We start from the raw sequence: 13,032 nt of genomic DNA, 5'->3' as shown, positions 1-13,032 counted from the left end.
AGCCGAATCCCAGATTAACACACTCCTGAATTTAAGAGAAAGGAAACCGAAACTGAATCCAATTTTCCCCAAAGTTCACAGAAGGGACAGTTATAATCCTATATTATCTGCATAGCTCAGGCCATAGAACATCACCAGATAATTTCTGAAACAGACCATAACTTCTGATTGAATTAGGTTCACAGAGATCAAGCAGGACCTACTAGAAATTTCCAAATAGATAACTGGCTGCAAGGATTTGATCTATCCCCAGCCAAATTACCCTATGGGGAATGGACTGAACTGTGATTCAACATGGGGTAAACTTGCCACTTCTTAGACAGGGTTACACCATTTTAGAGGTGTCTATCATCTACCCGTGGCTTTTTTCACAGGGTGAAGGCTACCTGCACATGGACAAATGGTATATTAGTACTATCCCTGAGACTTTGCTGCAGGCTTTTGACCCACGCTTGGTCTAAAATGGATCAGATCATCATAATATGAATAATATCAACATCTGACAAAATAAGGAGGGAAATTCTATCCCACTCAATTCAAAGGCAAAACACTCTTTGCCTTTCACTGACAAGAAGTTTTACCTAAAAAAAGAAAAGAAAACCACCAGCTGTTGGAATGGCTCAGAATTATCTTTTCCCTTCCTGCTAGATATATTTCTTGACAGGCAGTATCATTCAGTTAATCATTTCATTTTGGTGGTGCTGAATTTGATAATTAGATGTTGGAAGGTATTAGTAGAATCCCTTTCATACAGATTGTAGGCTGAATAAGCAGTTGCGATTTGCAGCTAATTATGCAATTATGTTTATTATGCACATTAAGTCTGCTGCTCTGTCACAAATGAGATAAGTTGTGAAAATGTTTTAAACCTCTTCCCCTCTCGTCCTCTACAACAGCAATTCATAGATTCTTATTTTAGTCACTCATTGGTTTTAGGTTTATTAGGGGCCATTATGATCACTTATTCTGACCTCTTGCACAGCATAGAGAAAACAACTTCAACTCAGTGATTTCTGTATCAAGCCTATGGGCTGTTTTTTTTTCTGGAGCTATAACATCTTTTTTGAAAAGAGCCAGGTTTGATTTAGGGACAGCAAGTGCTGAAGAACCCATCGCGTCTGGGTGGCCAATTACCCTCATTGTTAAACACTTGTGCCTTATGCCTAGAGTAGTCAGCTTCTAGCTATTCAACTGTATCACGTTTTTTGTCTGTTAGATCATAGATATCAACTGCCTGAAATAATTTTCTGTTGTAGACACTGTTCAACTATGAGCAAGGCATCTCCTGTTCTCTGCTGAATAAACTAAAAGGACTTAGCTTCTTATGTCTCTTCCAATTGTGTTGCCAACCCTACCTTTAAAAACAACAGTTTAGACTTCCACAACAAAAGTTATGAGATTTGCTTAAAGATCCTGAGGTTTCTAAAAGGATAATTTAGGGGGCTTTTTGTATTTTGCTTCTGGTTTTTTAATCTCTTCAGTGTGTTCAGGTCACTCTTCCTAGCTTTTCTTTGCGACCAGAAATTTGCTTTTTCAATAAAGAAAGCAAGCAAGCCAAGATCCTTGTGTCATGATTCCAGAAACTGGTGCTTTACATAACTTGCCATATATTTGTAAGACTACCGATAAAAATTGTGAATGCTGGCAACACAACAGCACATCTTTTAGCAGTTTGTTAAACTATCCTGCATTTGCTTAGTATCCAGAAATTGTGAGAGTAAAACTTGATGCTTTGTAATTTTGGGACCGATCCACAGCTGGAGTGAATCAATGAATCTCTATGGAGGTAGAGGCTCATTTATCCCAGCGCTTATTGGTCTTAATAAAATGCTTGTGAAGCTGGCAAGTATACTCAACCCTACTGCACAGATGAGGAAAGGACACACAAACACAAAAATCTGCATTTAGTTTGAAGATGCATTTTCAGAACCCACAAGGACTGTTTAAAAGGGGGAATGGGAAAGAAAGAAAAATTAAATTGAAACCAATATTTTCATTTTGATTTCCAATTTTTTTAATTTAAAAACTCTCCGATCAAAATTTTACATTATATTTTTTTCTTGGGGAAAGACAGAGATTTTTTTCAACCTACTGTGCTTTTAAATTATTGTTAATAAGCAAAACAAGGTAGTAGGACAGGAAAAACATAAAGAAGTTTTGAAATAATGGGCCTGAAAATGTTTTTGCCCTTGGAAATTCTTTTCCTTAAATATGGAAGGGGGGAATGCTATTTAATTCGGGTAGAGGCTAAATAAGTTCCCTTTTCTTTTTTGTGGAGCATGTAAATATTTCACTAAGATTTATAATCACAAGTGCCATTGCAAGTCAATGGAATTTATGCTTTTATATCCCTTAGAGGCTTTGGAAAAATCTGCTCCATAATATTTTGGTTGTCTGTCCTCCTTCCCAAGTTATTTTGTTATTCTGTAAGCAATGTTTTGTGGTGTTTTAACACAGCAATATAAAATAATAGGCATAAGTTTGCCTTTCCTAGTCTGTTTTGATTTTTAAAAAAATGGATAAGGCCCCAAACAGGGACCCCACTCACATTGTGGGAGAAATAAATTCTGAAAAAGAAGTGTTTTTAATTAGTGTTTAAAGCTGGACTGGGTCCTTCTACAGATGAACGTTCAAGGGCTCTTCACGTCAGCCTCTGAGCTTCAGCTGACTAACATGGTCATTAGTGGATGATCTTTATTTTTCTGATTTTTCCTTGTTATATTTTATTTTACCAATAGTGATGCCAAAACAATAAAAAATTACAATACTCAAAGCAAATGGTTATGACTCCGGTTTCATAAACCCAGTTTTTATATGAGCATCTACAGATGTAGTTTTGATCTCTGAGTAATGCATTTGTGCCCAAAAGGAAACAAAATGCAAACCCAAGCCTCACAGCAATGAGGAAAGGTGAAATGTTTAATCCTAGTTTTTAATATAGCAAAACATCCCAGTCACTTTTGGCATCCATCCCTGATATAGGGTCTAATCTGAAGTCCACTGAAGTCAAGGGAGGTCTTTCTGTGGATTTCAATAGGCTTTGGACCATGTTATGTGCGATGCTGCCAATTTCTGTTTCTGCAGAAATTCAGATTTCACTTTCTTGATCTAATTCCTAGAGCTGATCAGAAGACAGAAAGGCTGCTTCGCCCAAGGATTTCACACTTGCTTTTGTTCTGGGTTGGTAGGAAAACAGAACCTTTAAAGTAGTTCTGTAAAGGCAGCTGTGTATCTAAGCATTGGTCTTGACAGTCTTGGAGGGTTCAGACACTGGCCTGGGACACAGGAGGCCCATGTTCAAATCCCTCCTCCAGCTCACTGTAGCATGAAAGAGTAGGGATTTAAACCCAGCTCTTCCACACTGCAGGCTAGTACCCCAACCATCAGTTTCTCTCCTTTTCCATATGAGATCCCCAAAACTTCCCAAGAAAGTTCCATGAAAAATAATTTGGCTTCAGTCACACCATTTTTCTGGCATGTTGGCAAAAACGTTTTGACCAGCTGTAGTAATTCCCTCCTTCTAAATGCCTGTTTCTTCTCAGGGAAGATTTTCCCAAGACTGGGATTTGCTGATCTGATTTGCAGAAAGTTTGAGTTGAGAAGGTAATGTCTGGTAATGACAGTAAGCCCATTACTATCTTAACTAAAATGACAAGATATAATAGTGGCTTTTGGTGCTGAAAGCCTCAACTGTGGTATCTTGAGTTAAGGAGCTGAGGCCGTGTTGTTGGAGAGGTGAGATTCATCTCCTTTGTGGGTAAGGTATAGAAGGGGAATCATAATGCTCTCTTATCGCTGTGTAATACCAGCACCAAGAATTTCATTCTGAACTCCTGCAATAATACATTTCATGCACAGGGGGAAAGCTAAGCCTGATTCACAAAACTTCATTTTTTGTGAAAATAACAATGAAAACTTGAGGCCTGGATCTGCTGCCATTAAAGTTACAAGGAAAACTGTCACTGAATTCAGCACAAGCAGGCCCTTCTTTCAAATTTGGGGTCCCTTCCACAAAGCTAAATTCAGGTGAAAATTACACTTGGATCAAGAGCTGGCACTAGTCATAAATCAGCTAAGCAAGCATACAAGCAGCGGTTAACGATTTCACACATAATGCAAATTTTGAATTTGTAATCACAAGTGTTCCCAGTGGAACCCGGATGTGAAGATGTGCTTCCATCCAGTCAGAGGATGAAAACAGTACCGCGGGACCTTGCATTCCAATCAAAATGAGTCTAAGTTCAAATATCCAATGCTTGCGATAAACAGTCTGCAAGTTGCCTGCGGAACCAACTTGATTTAGAGAAATCATCAGGCAAATGATCTTTAATGAACTGGTCAGTTGAAGAAAAGCAGGATGAGTGTGTGGTCAGTTTTCGCACTGGCAACAAAAAAAATGATTTGGAACAAATGTTTCTGGTCACAGGCAAATGATGAATTTTGGAGGACACTTCTAAAGAAAATGCAGAAGAGGCACAAGGATATTTAAAATGCTGATTTGTTTGACTACGGCATTCTCAGGGGTGAAATTTACTCCAATTTGGAAAGAAACACTTGGCCCCACCCAGGGGCTGTTCTGGGGTATGGGAGGCAAAGCAGCTTCACAGAAGCCCTTGTGTACCAAGAAGCCCTGCTTTGGTCAGCACAGGAGGCTTTGAAGAGAGTGAGGGAAACCCACTTTTTCCTATCCCTCCACACTGCAGGGTGCTAGGGCTGCAGTCTCAGCCTAAAAATAGCTTCTGGGCATCCAGGGTGTAGGGAAGAGGATTCATTCCTGGTCTGTCCCCTCCTAACTAAACCCACTTAAAAATAAATAAATAAGCAGTGAGCTAATATAGTGTTTGCTACCATCATATTATCCCCTCTGCTTATTCACTATACCATTTCCTATACCCAGTGTCTGTCTTGCCTATTTAGACAGTAAACACTTCAGGGGCAGCTACTATCCTTGCTCTGTATTTATACAGTGCTTACTACAATGAGGCTCGCTCTGGGTATATCCAAATTCACTCAGATTCTTATATGAAGATACTCAGTGCATGGCACTTTTAGTTGGCTGGCAATTTCCAGGCTTATACAAGCATTTGCTGTTACATAGTGTCACCAGTTGTCATTGTAAATATATTTCCCTTCATTCCTTATAGTAATATTTCTTTTAATATATAAAAAATGCCTTATAAAAGATTAGTAAATAATTATGAGGGGTCTTAATCAATGATAAGTCAACTCTTGTAGCATCCAACAAGTTACATGGTTGCTTATAATCACCTGCAACGTGACTAAATGCACTCTCACCTACTGCTCATTTATTAATCTTTAACAAGCTTTTTAAAAACAGAGCTTTAATCTACAGCAAGTACAGAGTGGTATGAGAATGCTACTGATACAAGCAGCAAGGGTAAAACTATAGCTATTAGTGATATGTAAAATGCCTTTTAGGGACACTCTGGATAGAAATCATTCATCTGAAAAATAAAACCTTTAGAAAGACAGTGAAATCCTGGACCACTTGAAGTCAATGGCAAAATTCCCGCTGACTTCAGTGGGGGAGGATTTCACTCTAACACTGAAATGAATGAGAGTTTTGCCACTGATTTCTATGGGAGCAGGTCTAGGCTGAGAAACATTTTTTTATGTGCATAAATTCTGATGCAAGTACCCACGGGTGGGATTTGGGGTGTTACACTGATGTGCTTATATTTGACATGTAAGCCAGATCTAAAATATAACCCACCTATTATAACAACTGATCATTACAAAATTTTATCTTAGTTTAATATAAGCCTTTCCCAACATTAGGTGTGCTCTTAGTTTTAATTTCATACTGATAATACCAAGACCATATACCATTATACTTGGTGGATTTGCACAAATCTCTGTGTTTCTATGAATACATAACTTTTAAGCAACTACCCCTATCTTTGGCACATGAAGAAACAAACCATAAACAGAATGAGAAGAGAAGAGGATTTGTAGATTTGTAAAACAACTCCTATCATGATATTAAATGCATACAAGTGTAGTACACCAGCCAAAAAGGGAAAGAGACCCTGGAGGTTTTCCCCCCACATATTCATGTGAGAGCATAGGCTATGTGATCAGGTTGCAAAAACCTTATGCATCTCACTGTTTTCTCTGGACTCTTCTGTTAGGGTCTGATCTGGCTCTTAATACAATGGTAAAACTCCCATGAAGTTAAGTGATACAGGACTAAGGCCTTAATACAACTGTAAAAACTATTTTATATTCTCCACATTTTTATTCTTAATAAAAAAAGAAAAGTAAAGCTATTTTATAATGGGAATAGGCAAGTATGTTCACAGGAAACGGCATTACTTGGGCATATAATTGATATTTTACTTGCTATTTTTGCAGGTAGCTCTTCCTCATACAGATAGACCCAGTTAGTTAGATCTTCCACTGGTGTAATTCAGCATTGCTCTGTCCACTTCAATAGACCTTAACCAATTGGCCCAGATGGCTCACTGGCTAATATACAGATAAAACAAAGGGTGCGGGATTGGGCCTTATTTCTATCTAAATATTCAGATACTATGGAAATGTGTGTGTGTGTGTGTATACACACACACACACATATATATAGCACAACCTCTAGAACCAAGAATATTAGAACACAGAAAGGTTGTTCTGTTGTGACATCTAATATGTTTCCTTAGTTATAACAACAAAAGTGTTCTGAATGCATAATCTGCTAAAATAGAAGACACACACCACATTTCTTTTGATCTCGATACTAAAAACAGTAGCTATGTTCTCACCAATGAATTAGCACATTGCACACACACAAATTCATGAATAAAAAGTTATTTGCCATTTTTCCATGAAGTTTTGCACTCCATTGCAGGTCCTAGCATTCTTCCATTGTATCTTGAGCATTTGAAAACAATGCCAAGCTTTAACTCACACAAACTCTGCTTTAAACTTTGCTTTTATCTGATGCGTTTAAACTAATAATCCATCATATAGAATTTAAAAGATTACAAAAGCCACCTTACTATAATACACTCATCTTTTTTATATGCTTATTACCTTAAGGGACAGAAAAAATAACTTTACCAAAATATTTCATTTTCCAGTAAGTTAGAACACTGTTACATGTTCAAATTAAAGCTGGCTAGAAACCAGCTATAGGAGTTGTTACACATATTTAAGCACTAACTTTTATAACTTTATTGTGTGTTAATTATTTTGCATGTGTGGCTGGTCTAAATTTATTGAAGGATTAATTAGTTAATTGTGGGATAAGTACTTTGCACTTATGGCCAGCCTTAGTTTATTGTGCAACTAATCAGTTACTTGTATAGTATCTGTAATGTGTAGCAGGGGCCATAGGATCCAATTTTCTTGATTAATATATGTATTAAATACTTGTATTGTTCTTCTACACAAAAGCTGGAATGATGAATGCCCTGTTAACAAAATCACTGTACCCATGTGTGGGTCAAGCACACACACTAAAATAAACTTCAAAGCCTAACTAATCAGAACTAGAATAAAAACGTAAAGGGCATAGCTAGATCCAGTGGAATAGCTAGACTAGATCCTATTTTTGTTGATCACTAAGGGCCTGAGCCAAAGCCCTTTGAAACTGGTAGGAGTCTTTCCACTGACTTCACTAGGCTATAGGTCAGACTCTGGTGGATTTAATTGTGCTGTTTAGGTAGTGACTGTCCATAGTAAGAAGCTGTCCCCAGATTGGGGGAACTGTGACAGGGGGACAAGAATCCCCCCTAGCATGTGAACACCAAGGTCACAGGTTCAATCCTGTCTGAACTAGATGATCTTTTAATGTCCCTCCCAGCCTTACTTCTCTGTGAAATGTGAGCCACTGCCCTGCATCACAGTGATACAGTATGGAGTAAAGGGTGAGGCCATGCACATCGGGGAAAGGACAGGAGCAGTTCCTGTTTTATGACCATGCCCATCCCCTGATCCAGGCTGTGAGAAGGGGAGAAGGATCCTTGTACTCTCAGACCACTCACAACCACAACCAGCTCCCCCCATCTGCCTATACAAGGGCTTGGTCTTGATCTCCACAAGGATTTGAATGAAAATATAAGAAGAGACATTCCCTTTCCTCTCCTCCTACATACTAAAGGCCACATCCTGAAGTCCTTACCCAATCTAAAGTTGTGCCTGGTTAGAGACCTCAGGACCAAGTCCCTATAGCCTGTTTGAACAAGAAAGAATCTCTCCTACCCCACTCTCCCCACAGCTTCCTCACATTTCAAGCCCTACAGAGAGGAAGTGGTTAGGCTGTAAGCCTAGGAGTCAGGACACCTGGGTTCAATTTCCTGCTCCACTACAGACATCCTGTGTGACCTTGGCCAAGTCACTTAGAGCAATACGATGACCCCATTGAATTCAGTGAGAGTTTCCCAGGATTTCACTATGAATTTTTCCTGCCTCAGTTCCCCATCTGTACAATGGGGATAGCAACACTGCCCTGCCTTATAGGGTGTGGAGAGGATAAAGGCCAGGACCTGAATGGCTACAAGGTAGGCAGCATAAACTGGGTAGATAGAAACTCAGTCTGTAAATGAGAATGAAGGAATCCCTGATTTCCTGAAATCATTTAAGGAGGTGGGGTAGGATCTTTTGCACTCCCCTCTCACCTAATAAACCAGTAGATATTATTTTGTCCAGCTACATAGGTATAGTAGCCTCCCCCTCCTCCCCCTCAGAAATGCCACAGGCACAGAGCTCTTTACGCTGTTAAAAAAAAAATGAATGAATCCAATGAAGAGTCCAGTAAAGACCATATCGCTGGAAGACCAAATAGCCACACTTTTAAAGCATTGAAGTGTCCTTGGAGCCTTTTCAAAAGTGATTGAGGAACTCCACATGCCATCGACTCCCAAAGGAGACTTCAACCAGATTGGCCCATTGTCTAAAACCTTCGTAAAGCAGAGAAATAGGAAAGGCAAAAAGCCCACAGCAGTCTCGCAAGTAAGGAGACAGACATTTCAACGATGTTATTAGTTGAGCAGAAACAGCTACACCGAGCTGCCCCAACCCCGGTGCCACAGACCAAATTGCGGGAGTTGTTTCTGGGGGAGAAGAGAAGGCAGCAAACCGAGGCTAAGCCGCTGCGGCCTGCGGCGGGGAGCGGGCTCGGGCCGGTGTGCGCGGGCGGCCCGGGGCTGGGGCTTGCGGGCGACTTTCCCAGTCCCCGCGCGGCCCCGCACCGCCGCGGCACGGTCACGCCGAGGGGCATGCCGAAGAAACCCCGCGGATGAATACAAGCGGGGGGGGGGCATTTCCCACGGCAGTCGGACACGCTGGCGCGCGGGGGGGATGGCGAAGGCGGGTAGGGATGGGCTGTTTGTGTGCCCGGCCCGGCCCGGCCCCGCCTGGGGCCATGCACTTACTTCTCGTAGTCGAGCTTGCAGTAGAGTTTCTTGTCCCGGTAGAAGCAGGTGGTCTCCAGCGGCTCCTTGCACGAGGCGCACTGCACGCATTGCTCGTGCCACAGGCTGTCATTGAGCCTCAGCAGGAACCGGTCCGAGATGACCCTCTGGCAGCCCTCGCACACCGACTTGGGGTTCACCGCTCTCCCTGCGAGCGAGCAAACACAGGGCAGGAGTTGCTCCAGGAGCCCCACTCCCCAGCCGGCCCGCCTGCAGGTGCCCGCGGCGCGGGGCTGGCGGGAGGGCGGCTGCATGGATCCCGGGGGCGCGATCGCGGGGCGTGCAGCAGACTTTCCCCGGGGAAACCCGTGTGCCCGCAGCGGCCAGGAGCCGGGGCTGCCTGCACCGGGACTCGGGCCCGGGTTCACTCGGGCACGATCCGCAGCCGGTTCACGGAGCTGGCCCTGAAACGGGCCGGGAGGAATATTTGATTCCTTCAAAATAGCCTCAGCTTCACTGTCCAGGTCTAGCCCGGCGTGTCTGACCCGACCCCCCGCCCCCAAACCGCCCAGTAATTAGCTTCTCCTATTTATTTTTGTGTATCGTTCTGGCGCGCACCTGCACACAACCTCTTCTTTCCTTTCAGGGGCTAGGGGGTTTTAAATTTTGTGTATCATTCTGGCGTGCGCGCGCGCACACACACACACACACACACACACACACACACACACACACACACACACACACACACACACACACACACACAGGCTGTTACTTTCCTACTTAGGGGCTATGCCCCCCGCGCCGGCTGCGATCTGCATGTATCCCTTTTTGCGAGGACGGAAACGAGGGGTGCACACATAAGACCAAGCCCCTTCGCCTCGGGGTGTGACGGGGGAAATCCTAAATCAGCAAACCCGAGGAGCGGATCTGGTGAACAGGGAGGGATAGTTTTTTGGCTTGTGCGAACAGTGACATGAAAGCGGCGCGGACCGCTCCTCTAGACATGAACACCCCCCCCCCCCCCATTCCTCGTGTGAGTTTTAAGTACGATGTTTTCTCTGCAGTTTAAAATTGAGAGAGAGAAGTTGGGAGTCACACGTTCAAAAATTCTTTTGTCTTTTTTTTTTTTTCTCTCCAAACCATCGCACTCATCCTGCCCGGAGCTTACGACCCTTGGTTGCGGTTTTTTCGTTGGGGCAAAAAATAATTGGAGAAGAGGAAGAGATCGAAATGTTGGAGCGGGAGGAGATCCGTCATAGCACGGGAGGACGGTGCACGCTCGCGGTCTGTCCGTCTGCATTTGAACACATATAGATGCGTATATACCCACGCAGAGACGCACTGAGTGTATGTGCAAAAATCTGTGTGTGTACACATACATTCATACATCTACACGCATATACATATATGCAGATATGTAGGTGTACTTACATATATACACACACATACAGACATATAGATATACACGCACATATATATCGATATACACGCAGATATATATACACACACATATATAAACATACATACACACACATACAGATAGCTATACACGCACATATACACACGCAAAATATAGATAGATACACACATATATATGACACACACACACATTCGCACATATATACATGCGTATATATACACACACATACATGTATATATACATACACACATCTATGCGTATACCCGTGGTATAATAGACGTGTGCGTGTAAACCCCGCACGAGGCTGCGCCCTGGGCTGCAGGTGGACGCGGGCGCCCGCGGCCGACACGTGTGTGCGCTCCCGGGCTCCGCGCGCGCGGGCCCGTCCCGTGGGGCGCGGGGAGGACTCGTGCGGGGGAGCGCGGCGGGGGCCGGGCCGGGCCGGGCCGGGCCGAGGAGCCGTCCCCCCCCGGGCCGCCGCTCACGGCCGTGAGCCGGTGCGAGGGCGCGGCCGCGGCGGCCCTTCGTCCTCCGCGAAGCAGCGAGCCGGGAGAAGGCGGCTGCCGCGGGGGCCGGCAGCGCAGGGAGCGGCGCCGGGGGCAGGAGCGGGCGCGGGGAGGAGGACGCCCTCGGGCAGGGGCTGGGGCAGGGGTCCCGCGCTCGCCGGGGCGCTGCCTCTCCCGGGGCGGGCGGAGGGGACTCACCCAGCAGCGCGGAGAAGGGCGCCGCCGTGTCCAGCGCGCTCTGCAGGGTCTCCTCCATCTTCAGCCCGTCCAACATCGCGGGGCGGCGGCGGGGGCGGGCGCGGGGCCCGGCGCGGCTGCAACACAGCGAGGCGCCCGCGGGGCCGGGCGCAGGCTCAGCCCGAGCCCTTCTTATGCCGGAGCCCGGGCTGCTTCCACCCCCACCCCCCACGCGGGACCCGCTCTACATCCACTGCCGACCCCTGGCTCGGGCCCGCCCTCCCGCAGCTTTGCCTCGACGTCTCTTTCCCGCAACCAAATACACCCCCCCATGCGGGGTGCGGGGGGGCCCGCGCGGGGAAGCGGCTCCGCGCACTGACCTGGTGGCTGCGGGGCGGCGCGGGGGGTCCCAGGTGCTTCCCTCGGTGCTGGGGGAAGGGGCAGCCCCGGTCCCCGCCGTGCGGCAGCCGCCCCCGAGCCAGCGGAGCCGGCGGGCAGGGGCTGCCGAGGGTCCCGGCTGCCTCCCGTCCTGCCGGAGCCGGTCTCCTCGCCTGGCTCTGGTACCTCCCCGCCCGCCTCGCCCTCCCCCCTTCTCTAAATAAGTTTCCTCCCCTGCGCAGCCCCCTTTACCTCCCCGCCCGCCGCAGCCCGCTCCTCGCCCCGGCCGCGGGCGCGGGACCCGGGCCCCGGCCGGGCGCCCATGCGGAGGCTGCCTGTGTGCGGGGGGGGCTTTTCGCCCCGCAGTGCAAGGGTGGCATTTCTCAAGCAAACCCCTGGCATAGCGGGCGAATGCCCCCCCCCAGCCCCAACATCTGTTTGTGCGGGGGGGTCCTAGTCCCCTTAAAATCAGCAGCAAGCGTTGATTGGAGTGAGACCAGGTTTTCACTCCCTGACTTAGGACAGCACCTCATCCCCCCACCCCGGGGAGGCAGCACAAACAGCCCAGTCTTTTATTGCCCCCCCCAACACTTTTATACACCAGCCCCGGGCTGCGACGGGGCCAGGGCTGCAGCCGCGGCCTCCGCGCCCCCCTGCTTTCGGGCTCCACTTCGCTCCCACGCGTGAAACACATAAATAATGACCCCCTTTCAGTATTCCTCCGGGGGGTTGGCGCTCTCCTCGTGAATCAAACGCGATGTCCATACGAGGATGGGGGGATAGTCTAATTTTATGTCACATCGAGACGAGGCAGCAATGCGCGTCGGCAGCATCCGAGCAGCCCGCAAACGCCTCGGCGCGGGGCAGGTGGGGATGCGGCGCCAGGTGCGCCCCGCCGGCCCGGCCCGGCCCCGGGAGCAGCCGGAGCCCGAGGCACGAAGCCGGTCTTGTCGCAGCGGCACGGCCCCACGGAAGGACCCGCATATTCCCCGTCGTTAGGAAAGTATCGTTCACGGACAGGAAGGGATAATATTAGGGAGAAACCGGCGTACAAAGGAAGAAAAAGATACCGGGTTTCCTGCCCAAGCAATAATTCAAAGGCATCCTACTCTGCGGAAGAGAGAGATGCACACATTTTTTTAAAAGGAAAAAACCCACAAAAATCAGTAAAAATTGC

General features: G+C 46.5%; 1 protein-coding gene across 3 annotated transcripts in view; it reads right to left on the bottom strand.

The window, feature by feature from the left end:
- LMX1A (LIM homeobox transcription factor 1 alpha) overlaps positions 1 to 12,015 on the bottom strand; it is a 116,959-nt gene extending 104,944 nt beyond the window's left edge. The window contains exons 1-3 of one of the 3 annotated variants that reach the window (XM_090049128.1): positions 11,858 to 12,015; positions 11,499 to 11,614; positions 9,393 to 9,579 (exon numbers count right to left, since the gene is read on the bottom strand). In XM_090049128.1, the coding sequence (XP_089905254.1) occupies positions 9,393 to 9,579; positions 11,499 to 11,574 (263 nt within the window). In that variant the 5' untranslated portion in view covers positions 11,575 to 11,614; positions 11,858 to 12,015. Of the gene's footprint in view, positions 1 to 9,392; positions 10,896 to 11,498; positions 11,615 to 11,857 lie in introns of those variants that run through there. The other 2 variants (XM_090049126.1, XM_090049127.1) reach the window with 2 other exon arrangements.
- Between the last annotated feature and the right edge of the window lie 1,017 nt (positions 12,016 to 13,032).

The sequence above is a fragment of the Crocodylus siamensis genome, chromosome 5 (genome assembly GCF_052110815.1).
Source record: "Crocodylus siamensis isolate JL-2025a chromosome 5, ASM5211081v1, whole genome shotgun sequence".
Classification (NCBI taxonomy): Eukaryota; Metazoa; Chordata; order Crocodylia; family Crocodylidae; genus Crocodylus; species Crocodylus siamensis.
The sequence above is the reverse complement of the archived record's forward strand: the minus strand, read 5'-3'. Positions and strand labels throughout refer to the sequence as shown.